General features: G+C 34.9%; 1 protein-coding gene across 1 annotated transcript; it reads left to right on the top strand.

The window, feature by feature from the left end:
* Window positions 1–5,136: 5,136 nt before the first annotated feature.
* Window positions 5,137–20,307, top strand: LOC131852342 (uncharacterized). Its single transcript, XM_059203008.1, has 8 exons — window positions 5,137–5,380; window positions 7,745–7,873; window positions 13,315–13,403; window positions 15,256–15,348; window positions 16,464–16,521; window positions 16,693–16,791; window positions 17,827–18,009; window positions 20,074–20,307. Exons 1-8 carry the CDS (start codon window positions 5,228–5,230, stop codon window positions 20,278–20,280), a joined length of 1,011 nt encoding a protein of 336 aa, XP_059058991.1. The 5' UTR covers window positions 5,137–5,227; the 3' UTR covers window positions 20,281–20,307.
* The last annotated feature ends 281 nt before the right edge of the window (window positions 20,308–20,588 follow it).

The following is a 20,588-nucleotide window of genomic DNA, read 5'->3' as shown; positions in this document are numbered from 1 at the left end:
CACATTCATGTCTTGTCTGGTCTTTATACCACAGTCTGTCTGTCTGTCTGTTTGTTCCGGCTAATCTCTGCAATGGCTGGATCACGTTTGACGGGACTTTTATTCGCAGGTAGCTGATGCAACAAGGAGTAACTTGGCTACTTTTATTTTAGAATAAAAAATTTAAATTCCACACGTACGAAGTCGCAGGTGCAACTAGTACTCTTATAAATTCACTTTTATTCACACATTTTTATTTCTTTTCGGACTACTCTAATGTTATTGGCCGCAGCTGGCCTTTACAGCTTCACCGGACCATCATTAGTATTGTATACGTTTGAAGCATTTATTCCCGCTCGGTTAATATGTTGATTGTTATATATATAAGATTAATTTTAATGAAGGCTGTATAGCATTGTTTCCTATTCCTGTTATCAATATTATGAATGTGACATGTTGTTTTAAATTGTTATTTTGGTTATATAGGTTTTGTAGTACGTATATATCCAATCCTAAGGCCCAATCCTTAAACACCTTATGTATAGACTAGACTAGAATAGAAAATACTTTATTCAATTTTTTTTTTTATTTATTTATAATGGGGTTGCGCTTGGTCTTACCCCATCTGATGGTAAATGATGGCAAGAACTAGGATGTAGCTCGCTTACCCAGAAGATATCTATTATCACCATAGACTTGAAGAATCCGGGGTTGTATTTCTCCGGGATAAAAAAAAATATATAAATTGAGATGCAAGCTGTCCTATCTTTCAAGTTGGATCAAATTGCACACAATGTGCAAATCAAATTTGTAATCGGTTTAGTCGTTTAGGAGTCCATCGCGGATAAACAACGTGACACGTAATCTTATATATAAAATTCTCGTGTCACAATGTTAGTTACCATACTCCTCCGAAACGGCTTGACCGATTTTTATGAAATTTTATATATTCAGTAGGTCTGAGAATCGGCTACTATTTTTTTATAGCCCTAAGTGATAAGGGTTGTCCACTCCTAACATTTGTTATTATTATATTTTTATTTATCGGAAAAAAAAAATATTTTTTTATAATGTGGCATTAAAAATACATACAACCCTAAATTTTCACCCTTGTCTTTTTCATCAACCCCTTATATGGCAAAATAACGGTCAGCTAGTTTTTATATATAAAGATATTAATAAGGTCTGTTAAAGGTTATTATTGTTATATTGTTTTATTTGTTATTTGTATTGGTTTGGGCGTTTGCTATGTAATGTATAATATTTCTGTGTTAGCTTCATATTGATGTAATTTGTACATATTTTGACATGTCACACATCATAGTACGTAATGGTTATACTTAATTTTGTAAACAAGGTTGACATACATACTTTATCACTAGATGGCGCGGTGTGATATGTACAGGGATATTTATTTATTTATAATCACGCTGCTACTATATTTGAAGAAGTTAATTAGGTTTACTAGAGGGGAACAAAACAGGGACGACGTGGGGACGAAATAGGGACGACGTGGGGACAAAATAGGGACGACGTGGGGACAAAATAGGGATGACGTGGGGACAAAACAGGGACGACGTGGGGACAAAATAGGGACGACGTGGGGACAAAACAGGGACGACGTGGGGACAAAACAGGGACGACGTGGGGACAAAACAGGGACGACATGGAGACAAAATAGGGACGACGTGGGGACAAAACAGGGACGATATGGGGAAAAAATAGGGACGACGTGGGGACAAAACAGGGATGACGTGAGGACGAAAAAAGGACGACGTGGGGACAAAACAAGGACACTATTAAATAGAATGTCTACAAACGGGTTTTAATTATTAAAATGATTTCGTCAGTTTCTGTCTAGTTGAGAAAATAATTTGACAGCTCCAGTGGTCTAGCGGTTTAGCACAATGGAAACCTTATTGTCGCGGGTTGTCATCGTACGATACAAATATTTTGGTGGTAAATGAATGCTCTCGACGTTTCGACTAGGTTACGCTGGATGTGGTCGCGAGCTGAGTACTATATGAGTACCATATGTTGCGATTTTTCATTACAATTAGATATTGCTAGTTGAACAAACTGCCGGCACTTATCAAAATTGCATTCGGTGTTACTTCAGTCAGGTCCTGACCACGGCTATTGCAACCTAGTCTAATGCATCTAGAATAGAATAGAAAATCATTTATTCAAATAAACTTACATTGAAGAACTTTTGAATAGTCATCATTTTTTTAATCTACCGCTCATTCGGAGAGCTGTCAGATATTTTTTATTTATCATAAAATTATTCGGATTATAACCGATTTCTATATTAATTAAATTTATTCCTATTCGTACGTATGTCCTCTTAAACTACAGAACAGTACCTCTCCGTGGCTGTATCTAGTTATAAGTAGAGAAATTTGTACATATTTACCAGTTGGGGGTAAGTCATAAATTTGTCACATGTAAATGGGGCAGGGTCGCCAGAGTGAGAATATTCATAAGGGGGTGAGAATATACATAAGGGGGTGAGAATATTCATAGGGGGGTGAGAATATCCATAAGTTTCGTGACGTCACATTGAAAATCTAATATATAAGCGTTGAAACTCGAAATTTGAATTATTAACGAAAATACTTCAGTATTCAAAATACATAACTTCACAGTAGGAAGATGTGAGTCTTATATATGTGACAAACTGTGACAAGGATGGGAGAGGGGTTGAGTATCGCGAAATTTGTGTTACGTATTGTATGTATGCCCGCTTAGAGTACTGTTTATTGGGTTAACGCTTATGTATACATTATTTAAGTTAAGTGTAAAGTCAGTCTACATCCCAACTCCGCGTCGAATGTACGCGTCACTAATAAACTAAAAAATAAACTTACTAATGTACAATAAATAGTACAAATATTACACCTGTATACTCACTACCTACATACTACATTATCTGCTTCTTCCTTATCCCATTTATTTGTGGTCGGCGTAATGTTTTTCGCTTCCATTCATCCCTGTTCGCAGTCATCGCGTTATTTACTTCCTTTCTTATCATATCATCTTTCACACAGTCCATCCATCTCTTTTTCGGCCTTCCTACTGCTACTACTACCTACATATTACAATAAACAATATATTATGTGGCGACACCTCATCACATCATATATAATGCTAAAGTGATGAGGTGATTACCACCGCGCTACATTCTCCTTCTTTTAACTCTATTCTCTTACCGCTCTCATTTTCTTGTTCCCCCGCCCCTCCTTCGTCTCTCTCTTAAACTCTAATCTTTATACTAGATGGGAATTCAACAACAGAGTCCTAATTATAGAGGTAAAAGTGGAAAATATTTTAGTATTAAAATCTCATTTAACCATTTTACCGTTTGAAAATTCTTATTAACAGAAGTAATTCAATGAAAAAGTGCCGGGACTACATTGCAACTCTCAATAATAGAGGTTTCCTACTTATCCAGGTTTCAGTGTATAACAAACTTTGATTATTGTAGAATTTGATAATGTAATACGCTCCTACGATTTTTTTGTTTCAATAAGTAAATTATTGTTTAAACGTGTTGGTAATTTTATTTAATACTAGCTTTTGTCCGCGGCTTCTCTCGTGTTAATTTATCCTTAACCCTTTATATATTTAGGGGTGGAATTTATCAAAGTCCTTTCTTAGAGGATGCCTACGTCATAGTAACTTTATACTTTATACATGCAAAGTCTAAGCCCGATCGGTTTAAAATTGACAGTTTCATACAAACTTTCATCCCCTGTTTTATCCCCTTAGGGGTAGAATTAATCAAAATCCTTTCTTAACGGATGCCTACGTCATAACATCTACCTGCATGCCAAATTTCAGCCCGATCCGTCCAGTGGTTTCGGCTGTGGGTTGATAGATCACTATGTCCGTCACCTTAGAGATTTTACTTTAGTTAAATACAAATAGTTTGTTCTTTTCAATCATGTTTAGATTTTTAAGCACAAATAATTTGTATGGTATGTTCTTGTACAACTTCAGAATGTAATGAATAAATGAATGTAGATTCTTGTATTATATGGTATTTGTTACATTAAAAAATATATGTGGTTTAATGAATCAAGAATTCAAATCCCATTCAACCTAGTTCGGAGTCCTATTAATAGAGATAATTCAATGAAAAAGTACCGGGACTACATTGCAACTCTCAATAATGGAGGTTTCCTACTTATCCAGGTTTTTTTTATGGATGATAATGGAATGGTGCACCCGCCTAACGGTTTACGCTGGCTGGGCACCAGTGGGGGATGATAAGATGAGCTTGAGGTCAGGTCAGTTAGCACATCGTGACAAATTCAACAGGAATTTATCACGATGGTTTCCAGGTAGAACCGCGTGGAGGTCAACCTGACTCATCAGTCCACATTACTAACAATTCCCTTGCTCCCACTTATCCAGGTTTCACTGTATTACAAACTGATGTAACTTTGATTGTTGTAGAATTTGATAATGTAATGCGCTCCTACATTGACTTATTTGTATTAAGTTTTGAGCATAGCTCTTCATATAGTCACGAGGACTGTAAGATTTACGTGTGTTTCAGTAGAGTTTCTGGTTGATAAAAGTTAATATTCATGCGCTATGTGATAATATGAACTTGTGAAATGTAAATATTTGTCTACTGAAATGTTCGTATGTTCTATATAGATTGCACTAAGTTATAAATGTACGCAGACGTGTAGTTACAAAGACTTGTAGCCAAATTATACAAATAAATGGACTATACACTTTCACGTTGTTTTTATTTTATATTAATACTAGCTGTTCACGGGACTTCGTCCGCATGGAATTAACTTTATTTTTCTGAAATAAAAATATCCTTATTATATCAGCTACCTGACAAAAAATGTCCCGTCAGAATCGGTCCAGCCATTTCAGAGATTAGCCGGAACAAACAGATAGACAGACAAAAATTGTAAAAAATATTATTTTGGTGTATGTACCGTATTTATATTCATATGCATGTAGTAAAAAACGGTAATTTAAATATTACAAACAGACACTCCAATTTTATTTATATGTATAGATGTATAGATAATCTGGTCTGTAGATAGAGAATAATAGTTCAAAGAAAGGTTGTATGTTTGTAACATTGTCTATTATCTATAGAGATATCAAAAAACGTCATCAGTCCGTCAAATTCAATACATCGAAATAAGCACAGTCTTTCCAATATTAAATGTGAAATTGTTTAGAGATATATTTTTTATTATAAGTTTTATTTGGGATGGATTCAAATGTGGTGGAGTGCGAGGTTGCTGAGCGGGAATCGTGCGGGTGCAGGGGAGGCCCAACCCTGGACATACTGAGGGATGTACAGAGGGCGTACGAGGAGAGGATGCAGCTCATAGAGAGGGTTGGAGGAAGCAATAAATTACAGGTCACACAACTATATAATCCTATGCAATATTTTAAATTAAATCAAGTTTTAGTAATAATAATAATAATCTTTATTTGTCTCAAACAAACTTTTTACACAATACAACTATTGCCCATAGAATAATATAATTTAAAAACTAATGAATGAGACAAAACGGTCTATAACTCAGTGGGGCAGTGATTCCACCCTCTCTGCTATTCTGTTATAGCCTTTATCAGTAAAATACAATGTGAGATCGACGACGACGATAGCATATTAAGTTTTTTTATTTTTACTTTGTTAGTTGTATTTTAACTACAACTAACAAAGTTAAAATAAAAATTGACAATAACAAACTTAAATGTATGTGTTTTTGCTCCCGTCCAGTTTGTAGTAATTGAGAACTTTCTAGAAACTCCAATGATTTTTTTTAAAACCATGTATGTATTTATAAAAAAAAATATCTATGTATTTGTATCAGCTATCTAGTACCCATAACACAAGCTTTAGCTAGCTTAACTGGGGTCTAGATGGCGCTGTGTGAATTGTCCTGAGATTATTTCCAAAAAACAGCAATATTCATAATATTAATATTAAAGACAAACTTGCTGTCCCCAAGTATCGTTTAGAAAAAGTTAATAGGTCTTTTATGGGAATAGGTATAAAAATTTACAATAAGATACCAAAGGATATGTTGGAATTACCCTTAAATAAATTCAAAACATCTGTTAAATCATATTTACTATTACTCACTAAACGATTACTTCAACGACGAGCGTGCATGGCAATAGTTTCCATGTTCGGGATTTTCATTTAATGTTAGACATAGACACCTATATAAATAAATACTATGCATTGTAAATAAACTGGCTTTAAAAAAAAAAGTAATTCAATTGAGTTTCTTGCCAGTTCTTCTCAATTGGATCTATATACCGAACTGGACGGTAGGGAAAAAATAAAATTATAATGTAAAAATTTGAAAGCGGCTAAAATGTCCTACATGAATAAATGATTTTTTAATTTGAATTTGAATTATTATTATTATTGTGTACCGATATACATAGAATGAAAATCCCGTGCATGAACAACTACTGCCATGGACGTTTGTCATTTTATTATACGCACTAAGCTGTTATAGCTTGGTAAATATGATTTCACAAATTTTTTACATTTATTTAAAGGTAATTCCAGTATATCTTTTGGTAAATCTTATTGTAAATTTTTATACCTCTTCCCGTAAATGTCGGTTGAGACGATGTATATTGCAGATGATATGGACTGACAAAATGTATATAAAAATATTCATCTATATACTAAATAACAATAGGAAAGGTGAGGTGGGGTCACACAGTTTAGACACGGCAGTGCTTAGTACACAATATTTAATTTGTCTTATATCACAATGTTCAAAATCTACCCTGTACCATCGTAAGCACAGATTATTATATTAGAGTCCGTTAGTACTGAACAGACCGTACAGCGGCCTTGACGCGCGCGCGCATTGTGTTGTGAATTAAAATAAATTAGAACTGTGTTAAACCTACTGTGAAACCTACTGTGAAACTGGAAAGCTAGCGAAGATACCTTCGAGACCCTGAAGCCCAAGAAATCCGCAGAACCATACAGGTACGTGACAGACGCTTCCACCACATTTATTTTTCCCTATATAGATACATAGTACTTTCCCTAACATTTTGGTAGCAGAGAGTAAATTCCCTAACACACAATGTTAGCCATTATTAATTACAATTATTATGTTAAATATAGCTAGGTAAGGTTGCCAAGCCCAAATTTAAAAGACCAGGATTGAAAGTCCAAAACCAGGACTATCCAGTTTAAAAACAAAATGCAGTAATAGTGTTTTTATATATTTATTCTTTCTTCTTTTGATGTTGCAATAGTTATATTAACATATATTAAAATCCAAGTAATTAATATAATCAGGTTTTTAATAAAAAGTATTTGATAAAATTATACTGTTGAAAAACAGTAATTAAGAGGCGCGCAGATTTTAAAAATCCAGGACGCTGACACATAACTATTCAGGACTTCCCAGGACACTTCAAAAACTGGGACATGTCCTGGGAAAACGGTTGGGAACTCTATATCTAGGTAACTATATCCTATAATCTACACTGTAAATGTTCAAGGAAATGAATTATCTATCTATTTAAATTCAAATTCAAATTCAAAATATCTTTATTCATGTAGGTCTATTACAGACTCTTATGATATGTCAAATCTACCGTCAGTTCGGAATGATATCGAGATGAGAAGAACTGACAAGAAACTCAGCTCGTATTTTTTTCAAATAATAGTGGAACATGTTTATAATAATCTATCTATTTGTATGTATCTATCTATTTGTCTGTCTATTGTATGTAGATGCAAGTGGACGTGCTCCGGTCGTGGGTGAGCGATGTCGTTGGACAGAACACGCTGCTGGTGCGCGCCGTCGAACAATTAGAAACAGAGGCTATAAATCTGCTCGTTGAACGTCGCAGGCATTCTGAGGTAACATATATTTTACTATATAACCCGGCAAACGATGTCTAGCCATATATAAAATAGGGGTTGATGATAAAAGGGTGAAATAGTAGGGTACCCGCGTATTTTTATAAAAAAAAATATTAGGGTATAAAAAATATATAACAACCTATAATCAGATATACCGAGTATACGTATACGATTTCGTCAAAATCTGTTCAGCCGTTTCGGAAAAGAACCTATGGCAACTAACACGAGAATTTTATATAATTTTATGTACAACTCTGTTTTGTTCGGACTACTCCAATGCTGTTGGCCGTAGCTGGCCGTTTTATCTTCACCGGACGATAGGATAGGAGCTAGTGCGGATGGCACTCCAAACCCGCGGAAGGACTTATGGAGTGCCTGAAGCACAACTCGACTAGATATGAGATTAGTCTGAGGTCAATTTCGATCCCTGTTTAAATTGGTCAGAGGATCGATGGTTAAGTAACTCGGTTTTATGTGTTTTAATTGTACCAAATGGATTATGACATGTTCTACTACTCTCTTACTAATTCCTCCACTTGTATTAAACATAATTTCAATCTAAAAACTTCCTCTACTATTATATATCTAATTTAAATCAATTCAATCAACGTTTCGGACTAGCCTAATGCTGTTGGCCGCAGCTGGCCTTTACAGCTTCACCGGACGATAGTAGATGAGTGCAGATGTCACTCCAAACCAAAGTGATACTCATGAACGGGTACTGCTGTGTCTACTGGTCTGTTCGGGTTACGACACTGATTAGACTACTTACTTTTGCCATAGCATATGCTAGTGGTCGCTCTATGATCCCAAATGTGAATTTAAAAATGAATATGTGTTATTGTAAACGTGTACAACATTAATTTGAAAAGAATACGAGCTGAGTTTCTTGTCAGTTCTTCTCATCTCGATATCATTCCATACTGACGGTAGATTTGATATATCATAAGAGTCTGTAATAGACCTATATGAATAAAGATATTTTGAATTGAAAAGGAAGGTTCGCTTGAAGGACTCCTGTCCGGAGGACACGACTTTAACCTTTAGGGTTCAAACATCATACCCTACAATTATATAATAATAATTAAATAAAAATAAAAGAATATTTATACGTTAGTTTACTTCTTAATATTGTACGTAGAAGTTGTCTATTTATAGTTGAACAACATCTGGAATGATCGACTTTATTTCGTGCACAGTGCATTCGATCTAAAATTATCAATACCTACACGTTATTTATGAGGCATATCCTGTTGAACAGATACTATTTTAATTTTATTTACTGAAACAAATGCAACATGAGTTCGTCTGTATTTGTATGCAACATGTCTTGGAAATGAGACGATATTTTTCTATCTAATAATATAAATATACTTGTATTAATATAATATCTGTTCGCGCCTACAAAGTTCACACCAGCCAATTACGTCTAGGTTGACATCTGGAGCTTCTTAAGGTTATACAGAGAAACTCTTTTCTGTTGAATGTAAGATTTATTGCTTCACGTACAATTTGGTTAACTTATAGAATGTATAAAAATGCGTATAACTGTATGGATGGATGCGAACGTAATGGCTGTCTAGTACAAACTGTTTCAATGACATTGCTCTTCAATTTCAAAGTAATAATTTGTCTACCCTTTATTTATACGTACCCTTTTGAATAATTAAACAGTATTTAAAAATATAAATTTCTGGATGCAACTTTGTAGGCGCGAACAATATTATCTTTTTTTTTACTAGCAGCCCCGGGCACGCGTTACAATGGCTAAGGTTCTTGAATAAAATAAAATTGCGACTATAAATTGAGATGCTATAAATTGTACACAATGTGCAAATCAAATTTGCAATGTGTTCAGTAGTTTAGGAGTCCATCACGGACAAACAACGTGACACGTAATTTTTATATGTAGTAATGTACCATATCGAATGACCTCCACGTGGTCCTGGAAGCCATCGTGATATTCATGGTGAATTTGCCACGATGGGCTAACTAACCTGACCTTATGATTATCTTATCATCCTCCACTAGTGTCCCGCCAGCGTAAACCGTCAGCGCAAGCAGGTGCATCATCCATAAAGAAAAAAAAAATATATTTATGTTTTATTCATATTTTATCACCGTCTAAACCTTCCCTGGACTTCCACGAATATTTTAAGACTACAATTAGCCAAATCGGTTCAGCCGTTCTCGAGTTTTAACGAGACTAACGAACAGCAATTCATGTTTATTTATATAGATACTAGCTGTCCCAGCAAACGTTGTTTTGCTTAAAATAAAAATAAAAAATTAGGAGTGGACTACCCCTAACATTTAGGGGGATGAAAAAGATGTTGGCCGATTCTCAGATCTACTCAATACGCCCATAAAATTTCATGAGAATCGCTCAAGCCGTTTCGGAGGAGTATGGGAACGAAAACTCTGACACGAGAATTTTATATATGAGATGTTAAATTTATGCGTCACATTGCCTTCTTCTTATCTTTATTAGTCCAGAAGAAATTGCGTAGCGATAAGATTATTGCACAGGCTAGAGGCTGACTGCGCATACGTTGGAATCGTGAGGTCCTGGGTTTACCAGCAGGCACATTAGGTTAATGGGGTCTATGGGACACAGTCACCTAGATACATCAAAATAATAATTGCATTTAATAATGTCTAGTAAGACAAATTCAATATTGTGTACTAAGCACTGCTGTGTCTAAACTGTGTCACCCCACCTTACATTTTCCTATTATTATTTAGTATATAAGATCATTATTTCTATGTACATATGGTCAGTTTATTATCATCTGTAATATACATCGTCTCGACCAACAACACGGTATCATTCACCTGCAACAGGGCCCCTATGACCATAGTAATAAAGCGCTATTTTGTTAGAAGTCATTTTTGAACATGACTCTTTAGAGATGTTCATAGAGATACGTACCTTAAAAAAAATCATGCAAAAATAATTTTAAAAAGTCGTTATGTGATGAGGAGTTCAATTTCTAAAGAACAAGCTTAGCTAGACATTTATAAAAAAATATTAACAAAAATGAACAAATTGACCATAGTCAGTAAGCATTTGTTAAGACTGATTTTCAGGTAAGAGTAGAGTAGCTATCGGTTATCGTTTGGTATTGGAGTAAGGACTAGATTAGACTAGGGGTCCCCAAAACATCGCGGGGCCTAGGAACGTGCCCAGTGGGGAAGTTAGTCCTGGTTACCAGGTGCTACAATGCTACACAAATTAAGTTGTTCATACACGCGATTTGGCCTTTGAATAGTGAGTATTAGCTTTGAAGTTGGTAATAAAACACAGATGGTAAGCGAGTTGCGCGCGGAGATAGCGGCTTTGTGGAGACGAATCACTCGGAAGGATTCCGACCTTCGGGGGCTCGTGGAGGTGCTGCGGCGGCTCCGAGAGTTCGACTACTGCACCCTGGACGGAATACACTTCTTTGAAGTCACCGAATCAGATATATTTGGCACTGTTGATTGGTAAGTGTGATTAATGCTATTTAACCGGGCGTTGCTTTAACTACTATGAATTACTTGCTGATCAGCGGAACTTCGTCTGTTGATTGGTCTGTCTGTTTGTTCCGGGTAATCTCTGAAATGGCAGGACCGATTTTGACGGGACTGTTTTTGGCAGGTAGCTGATGTAATAAGGAGTAACTTAAGCTACTTTTATTTTAGAAAATTATAGTTAAATTCCACGTGAACGAAGTCGCGGGAACAGCTAGTTCTACATAAAATGGCTGTTCAAAATTGCTTCAAATTAAACTTTTTCTCTGGCGGAACCCATCGAAACATAAATCCATTGAAATCATCTTTATTCAAATAAGTTTATCAAGTTATATCATATATATGTATAAAATTCTCGGGTCACAATGTTAGTTACCATACTCCTCCGAAACGGCTAGACCGATTTTAATGAAATTTTATATGCATATTTAGCAGGTCTGAGAATCAGCTACCATCTATTTTTCATAGCCCATAGTGATAAGGGCTTTTTTTGATACTATTTTTGTTTTATTATGTGTCATTAAAATATACATACAATCCTAAATTTTCTGTTCTATCACCAACCCCCATTTTTTACCAATAGCGATTTTTGCACTACGTTGCGGTGTCAGCTAGTAATTATATAATAAAATCATGCTAGATTCCGTAGTTGTATATGTGTCTATCCATTATTATTATAAACATAATACATAAGAAATTACATAATTAATTTGTTTTTATGTTTATTGTCGTTATGTTACAGGCGAAGGAAGAAACTGGAACAAGGCGACACAAAACGTAATTCTAACAATATTAACGTTAAAGATAAAATATCTTTAATATGAAATATGATTGCATTTGAAATTTATATATTTTTGTATTTATTTTTATTTATTTTCAATATACATTTTTTTTAAATTGCATTTTTATTTATTTCTAACGATAATTTCAATTGGTATGGTTTATTAATAATAGCCACAGAATGATAACCTCGGAATGAGACAAGAATATACATTTTCAGAAGTTATATAGGTTTTTTTTAAATAAAATATATTTTTTTATTTATTTATTAATTTTTTATTGCACCAAATTAGTAATACAAGAATCACTATAATTACTAAGGTTTCTTAAGAGTCGGTAATGCGCACGTGACACTCCTGGTGTTTCAGACGTTCATAAGCTATGTTAACCGTTTACCATCAGATGGGCCGTATGCTTGATTGTCACCTACGTAGTAAAAGAATCACAATTAACAAAGTAATAAGCTACAAAAGCCGGACTTGTATTTACATAAAGTAATCTCTCCCAAACAACCTTTCTTAAAGTAGAAATTTAGCAGATATTAATTATTAATTATGTTATAAAATCTTATAAAGTGATGTCATAATCCATACGTACACCTAGCAGTAACATAAACTACAGCATGGGGTTTTTCAAGAAGAGTATATTAAGGTTTCTTAAGGGTCGGCAACGCGCATGTGACACCCCTGGTGTTTCAGGCGTCCATAGGCTACGATAACCACTTACTATCAGATAGGCCTGCTTGTTTCTCACCTACGTTTTAAAAAAATCACACTTAACAGAGTAATAATAAAGCTACAAAAACCGGACTTGTACATAATGCAATCTCTTTCAAACAACCTTTCTTAGAAAAAATTAGTATTAAATATTAATTCTGCTGTAAAATATTATAAAGACGTGTCATAATCCATAGGTACAAATATAGATTACAGCATGGGGTTTTTCAGGAAGGGTATATTAAGGTTTCTTAAGGGTCGGCAACCCGCACGTGACACCCCTGGTGTTTCAGGCGTCCATAGGCTACGGTAACCGTTTACCATCAGATCGGTCGTATGTTTGCCGACGTTGTAGTATAAAAAATATAGGTACTTCTATTTTATTGTATAATTTCTAAATGTAATTGTGCTCTGAATGTTTGATTGTAGCAAGACAAGAAGTGGAAAGTGAGCGCCGATTGGAGCGAACTTCTGATACTAAATGATTCCCTACAAAAAGAAAACACAGCTAAAGACAGGTATTCTATATTGTTAATCAAATAAAATCAAAATATCTTTATTCATGTAGATCTATTACAGACTCTTATGATATGTCAAATCTACCATCAGTTCGGAATGCTTTCGAGTTGAGAACTGACAAGAAACTCAGCTCGTATTCTTTTCAAATAAGGTTGTACATGTTTACAGTAATACAGATTCATTTTTAAATGATCTAACATCATTTTTCAATTTAAAGTTTGGGAGAATAGAGATAATTATTATAATATTAAAACGACATCTGTACAAGAGTATTTTCAGTATATTCTGTTCTTATTCAAAATTTAAAAAATTCATTCATGTAGGTCTATTACAGACTTTTATGATATGTCAAATCTACAGTCAGTTCGGAATGATTTCGAGATGAGAAGAACTGACAAGAAACTCAGCTCGTATTCTTTTCAAATAAGGTTGTACATGTTTACAGTAATACAGATTCATTTTTAAATGATCTAACATCATTTTTCAATTTAAAGTTTGGGAGAATAGAGATAATTATTATAATATTAAAACGACATCTGTACAAGAGTATTTTCGGTATATTCTATTCTTGTTCAAAATTTAAAAAATTCATTCATGTAGGTCTATTACAGACTCTTATGATATATCAAATCTACAGTCAGTTCGGAATGATTTCGAGACGAGAAGAACTGACATGAAACTCAGCTCGTATTCTTTTCAAATTAATATTATATATGTTTACAATCCCATAATTGTAATAATACAGATTAATTTTAAATTTAAACTTGAGAATTTTTCTAACTTCAATTCAAACTTTATCTCACAAACATTCTTCCATTATTCTATCCATTCATACTTACAAAGTTTCGCGTTTATGATATATGTAATATTATGTTATTTGTGATATTAGAAAGATCAACGTTCATTCAATTATAATGGGACTTATCTTAAAAGAGCAACATGTAAGTTTCTTGCTGGTTCTTCTTATGGTGAAACAGCTTTCCGAATGAGCGGTAGATTAAAAAAATAAATAATGACTACTCAAAAGTGCTTAAAATTAAGTTTATTTGAATAAAATATTTTCTGTTCCTTGGTAAGTTGCTTGGTCAAATCGGCGAGATATGGCATCTCTGTACATTTACTACCATATATGAGTATATCAAAATGAGTGTTCTGAGTAATTGTTCGGATTATTACCAGCTGCTGAATTTCACCATACCACCCGCCAGAAACTAAAATAACATCCTGATCATCTGAATGAATGGTGGTCCTCCACAGTGCGGTTTTCTAGAAACTTTTTGCCACGCTCAACCACATTGCGGAATCACCTACCAGCAATGGTATTTCCGAACCGATATGATATTGAAACCTTCAAGAAAAGAACTTATTCCTTGTAAAAAGGCAACGCATGCAATTTACCTGGTATTGTGGGTACTAATTGGCGGCAGTAATCGATTACCATTAGGTGAGCTGCAAGCTCGTTTGTCCCCTGAAATAAAATTCTTACATTGTTCAAAATCTACCCGGTATCATCGTAAGCACAGATTATTATATTAGAGTCCGTTAGTTTGTGTTCCCGCGCTTTGCCTTCCCCTCCCTCACCTAGTAACAAACGGACTGTACAGCGGCCTTGACGCGCGCGCGCATTGTGTTGTGAATTAAAATAAATTAGAACTGTGTTAACCTACTGTGAAACCTACTATGAAACCTACTGTGAAGCTGGAAAGCTAGCGAAGATACCTTCGAGACCCTGAAGCCCAAGAAATCCGCAGAACCATAAAGGTAAATGACTGACGCTTCCCTAACACTTTTGGTAGCAGAGTAGTTTCCCAAACATACATGATCAGTTCATCACGTTGGTTCTTTACATAGGGAGATACAAAGACTAAACAAGGATATCCAGCAGTATGAACGTACCATCATCAACCTGAGGAATAAGGTGTCGTTAAGAGAAAGCAGTGAAACGTATGTATTACCTTAGCTTTAAATATAATAGAAAAACAGATTCACACAGACCACCAAAATCGTGTACTCTTTATTGTCTATTTCTGCATTATATTTTATCGAATTAGGATTAATTTTGCGGAAATCTATTTCATTTTTTAAAACATTTTTATTATATTGTATCCGCTACCATTAGTATGTGTGAGATTACAAATATTCAATGCGGAAACCTGACCACCGCTACTGCTCTAGAAGCGTTACGACCTGCTCTAATGGTGATTAAACTCAGACCGTTGTAGGTTGTAGGTTGGACTCCATTTACCGCAATTGGCCTCTCATTCGGGCCGTTGTGCGTGTAGAACTCAGACCGTTATTAAGTCTACTATTGGGATACGTGTTTCGCCTCTAAACGACGCATCAAGCATTAAATAGAGCTTCGATATAGATTGGAAGTGTGTTGACTTCTCGGGGACTAAACTACGACTGATTGTTATATATAAAACTAACTGTCCCGGCAAACGTTGTTTTGCCATATAAATTAATAACGCTATAAAAAATAGGGGTTGATGATAGAAGGGTGAAAATTTAGGATTGTATGTATTTTTGTATGTTGTATCATAACAAAATAGAAACTAAAAATTTTGTCTAAACAAAAAAAATTTTGGGGTGGACTACCCCTAACATGTGGATGAAAAATAGATGTTGGCCGGTTCTCAGACCTACTCAATACGCTCATAAAATTTCATGAGAATCGGTCAAGCCGTTTCGGAGGAGTATGGGAACGAAAACTGTGACACGAGAACTTTATATATAAGACTAGCTACTCACCCCGGCTTTGCACTTCGTCTTCGTATTCTTCGAATTTAAGTTTATTTTTCTAAAATAAAAGTAGCCTAAGTTACTCCTTATTATATCACCTGTCAAAAAAGTAACGTCAAAATCGGCCCAGCAATTTCAGAGATTAACCGGAATAAACAGACAGACAAAAATCGTAAAAAATGATAGTTTTGTGTATATACCGTATACTCATATGTATGCAGTAAAAAACGGTTATTTCAATATTACAAACAGACACTCCAATTTTATTTATATGAATAGATTTTAATCGAGAAGTACCTATATAAAAATTGTTTCAGGGAGATATTGAAAAAAGACGCTGAAGTTATGGCCGGATTGTGTTGTACGGGGAATGAGGTGAGAATCATGTGAATATATTATATTGTTGAACAGACTTTACAGTTATATCTACTCTATATACATTGGTCCAAACACTAATAAATTTAATTTATAAAAAGATATTTTACCTTAGCTATTATAAAACGGTACACGATATAGATTTACTCGTGTTAATGGATTTGTTCATAGTGCGGTGATTGGGAGCCTGTAATGGATTATAACTCTCAACTGGACGAGGAAGCGCCGATGTACCAGGATCGTATAAAAAAGATGTCGGCTAAATTGAAGGTCCAGTTATATAATCTTATTAAAATACCAAAGGATTTATCTTCTAAATATATATAACTCAAAGGTGACTGACATAGTGATCTATCAACGCACAGCCCAAACCACTAGTCGGATTGGGCTGAAATTTGGCATGCAGGTAGATGTTGTGACGTAGGCATCCGCTAAGAAAGGATTTTGATTAATTCTACCCGCAAGGGGATAAAATAGGGGATGAAAGTTTGTATGAAACTTTGTCAATTTTAAACCAATCGGGCTGAGACTTTGCATACATAAAGCTACTATGACGTAGGCATGCCCTAAGTAAGTATTTTGATAAAATCCACCCCTAAGGGTATAAAATAGGGGATGAAAGTTTGTATAAATCTTCTTAGATTTTCGAATGATTGAACTGAAATTAAAGATTGTAGCTAGCTACTATGATGAAGACGTTCGCTTAAATAGGAAATTTTAAAATTCAACCCAACTAAATGTATTAATTTGAACCTATCAGTACCTAATGGAACGAATAATTTAAGACGAATAAAATAATTTTTAGTTCTTTAGGCTACTTTTATATTAGAAAAATATAGTTATATTCCACGCGGACGAAGTCGCGGGATTAGCTAGTTAAGATATAAGTAAAGTTATTTAATCAACAGCCTAAAAATAAGTGTCAAGATTCTAGGTTTAAAAATACTATAATTCCATACAACCTTTCATCTCACGTTTCAACCCTTTAACCAAAATTCATTTAAATCGGTTTAGTAGTTTTGGCTTGAAATAACCGTTTTTTACTACGTGCATATGAATATAAATACGGTACATACACCAAAATATTTTTTTTTGCAATTTTTGTCGGTCTATCTATCTGTTAGTTTGTTCCGACTAATCTCTGAAATGGCTGGACCGATTTTGACGGGATTTTTATTGGCAGGTAGCTAATGTAATAAGGATTAACTTAGGCTGCTTTTATTTTAGAAAAACAAAATTAAATTTCACGCGGACGAAATCGCGAGTACAGTTGGTAAATAAATAAATCAGTAAGGATTTCCACAGTCCAGCAGCGACAGCATACGTACGTTAAGAAAAATGAATGTTGCGTTCAAAAAGGAAATGGATTCGATGCGAGGCGTGTGTACGGCGCTGCACGACCAGTGCCTCGCAGCCAGCACCGAGCTGCAGTTCAAGGATGAGCTCATCAAAGAGATGAGGCGGCAGCTCAGGAAGGCCAAAGCCAAGGTGAGCGAACTGTGATATAGTGATGTAAATCAGCACGTTCGATAGTAGATTGTGCCAGTGTACGTTTTATCTAACGACACATAGGTCACACAGTTGTTAATATATATAGTGTTAGTAATTAGTGTAAGCTAGAGTAAATCAGGATGAATAAACAGTTAAATTTAAATTCAAATTCAAAAATCATTTTATTCATGTCCCTGACGGGTCTAGGTAGCGACATTTTAGCGCAGCTTACAGGTGAACGACAATAGCCCAATCAACCAATAAATAAATAGAGTAAATCAGGATGAATAAACAGTTAAATTTAAATTCAAATTCAAAAATCATTTTATTCATGTAGGACATTTTAGCCGCTTATGAACGTTAAGTTTTTACATTATAATTTTTTTCCCTACCGTCCAGTTCGGTATATAGATCCAATTGAGAAGAACTGGCAAGAAACTCAATTGAATTACTTTTTTTTAAAAGCCAGTTTATTTACAATGCATAGGTATTTATATAGGTGTCTATGTCTAACATTAAATGAAAATCCTGAACATGAAAACTATTGATAATATACAAGTTCCACCGTACTGTGTATGTTTACTCTCACCACCGCTCTTGTCATCACCAACCAGTGAAACTCACGTCTTCACACATGAATCCTTACTGATAGGAGAGACAGAAGGGGATTGTTAGTAATGTGGACTGATGACCCCATTGCTACCAATGTACCACGTCAGGTTGACCTCCACGCAGTTCCCCCTGGAAACCATCGTGATAAATTCCTGGTGAATTAGTCACTATGGACTAACTAACCTGACCTCATGCTCATCTTATCATCCGCCACTGGTGTCCCGCCAGCGTAAACCGTTAACTCCGGCGGGTGCATCATTCCATTATCATACATAAAAAAAATCTTTACTGATATTATACATGGATGTTTGTAACGTTTTCACGCAAAAACTACTGAACCGATCATCATGAAATTTCGTACACATGTTCTTGGAGGTATTAGAACATATGAAATTTTGTATTAAAAAAAAAAGAAATCATTTTTTACAAAAAAACAAGAACATAAAATATCAACATGTTGCTACTTCAGCGCCGTCAGCAGCCGTTAATGAATGTATGCGAGTGAACCCGCTGATAAAAACTAGTATGATATATATATATATATATATATATTTCAACATATTTGCTCGTAAAGTGGATCTAATTTTCATAGGTCAGCTCATAAAACACACGGGCGTTATAAACGCAAATAGTGAAGTCATATTCCAAAACCGCAATATATTTTTATTTCAAATTTCGAACTGACCGTAACGCGGCGCTGCCGCGCTGGCCAGTATGCAGCGCGCTGTTTTAAAAAAGTAAAATGGCGGGAAAGCAGCAGTGTCTATTGCAGTTTTATGGTTGAGTTAAAAAAAACACTTTTGGTGTTGAAAAAGGTCGTGCGATATTCGTATTTAACACACTCGAAGATATATAGCGCCATCTGTGAATGTGGTACTGATATTGGAGACTTGAACCATATTTTCCTTTCCTTAAATTAGGTTTATTTGAAAAAAGAATTATCTATTTCTATTTAAAAATTATGCATAAAAATACAATAAAAAATACATTCCACTAAGCTTTATCGAAATCCGTTCAGTAGTTTTTACGTGAAAGAGTTACAAACATACTCTCAAACTTTCGCGTTTATAATATTACTAGCTTTTACCCGCGGTTTCGCTTGCGTTTATTTATCCCCTTAGGGGTGGAATTTATCAAAATCCTTTCTTAGGGGATGCCTACGTCATAGTAGCTTTTTATGCATGCAAAGTCTCAGCCTGATCGGTTTAAAATTGGCAAAGTTTCATACATACAAACTTTCATCCCCTATTTTATCCCCTTGGGGGTAGAATTAATCAAAATTCTTTTTTATCGAACGCCTACGTCTTAACATCTATCTGTCCAAATGTCAATCCGTCCAGTGGTTTGGGCTGTGCGTTGATAGATCACTATGTCAGTCACCTTTGAGTTATATATATTTAGATTTAGATAGAAACATTCTAGAATTGATATTGTTAAAATTCTTTCTAGATAAAAGAAATATCAGGGCTGCACTCATTGGAATCTCAAAATGACTACTTGAGCGGTGATAATGATTTCGGGCAGAGTTCGGCCCTGTCCGCGTATGAATCCGTGGTTATAGAGTGTGTCAGTCACCAGCCCGGCCACTCTCACTCGGCTGCCGGTGGCTTGAAGTTCGATGGATCTGGAGACGATGTGTCGGTACAACCAGATTAATTTGTGAGTTACTAATGTCTGCTATGAAATATACGGTTTAAATAGTATTTTTAATTTTATTACATTCCCTAACTGCGTCCTTGAGTTACTACGCTAGTACAGTTAGTAGGTATAGTTCTCTCTCTGTATTTATAGCGCCATCTATTATCGAATTGTAGTATAATTATTGTCTATGATGTTTCCTACTCTGTGGAGTCGATAGCCTGTATTGTAAAATGGCGGGAACGGCCAAATTAAATGTGAAACGCAAATTAGCTTTTTATTTAAATTAATATCTAAATACAGTACACGAATAGTCTCTTCAGAGT

This window comes from Achroia grisella, unplaced genomic scaffold, assembly GCF_030625045.1.
Source record: "Achroia grisella isolate CSIRO2021 unplaced genomic scaffold, CSIRO_AGI_Agris_v1 utg842, whole genome shotgun sequence".
In the NCBI taxonomy this organism is placed as follows: Eukaryota; Metazoa; Arthropoda; class Insecta; order Lepidoptera; family Pyralidae; genus Achroia; species Achroia grisella.
Note: the sequence above shows the minus strand (reverse complement) of the source record. Positions and strands in the feature narration are given on the sequence as shown.

What these genes read in the sequence shown, in the direction of transcription:
- LOC131852342 (XM_059203008.1), top strand. Translation starts at nt 5,228, where the DNA reads ATGGATTCAAATGTGGTGGAGTGCGAGGTTGCTGAGCGGGAATCGTGC. An exon ending in TTAAGAGAAAGCAGTGAAAC is followed by an intron (nt 15,349 to 16,463) that starts GTATGTATTACC and finishes AAATTGTTTCAG; the next exon opens with GGAGATATTGAAAAAAGACG. An exon ending in TCAGGAAGGCCAAAGCCAAG is followed by an intron (nt 18,010 to 20,073) that starts GTGAGCGAACTG and finishes AATTCTTTCTAG; the next exon opens with ATAAAAGAAATATCAGGGCT.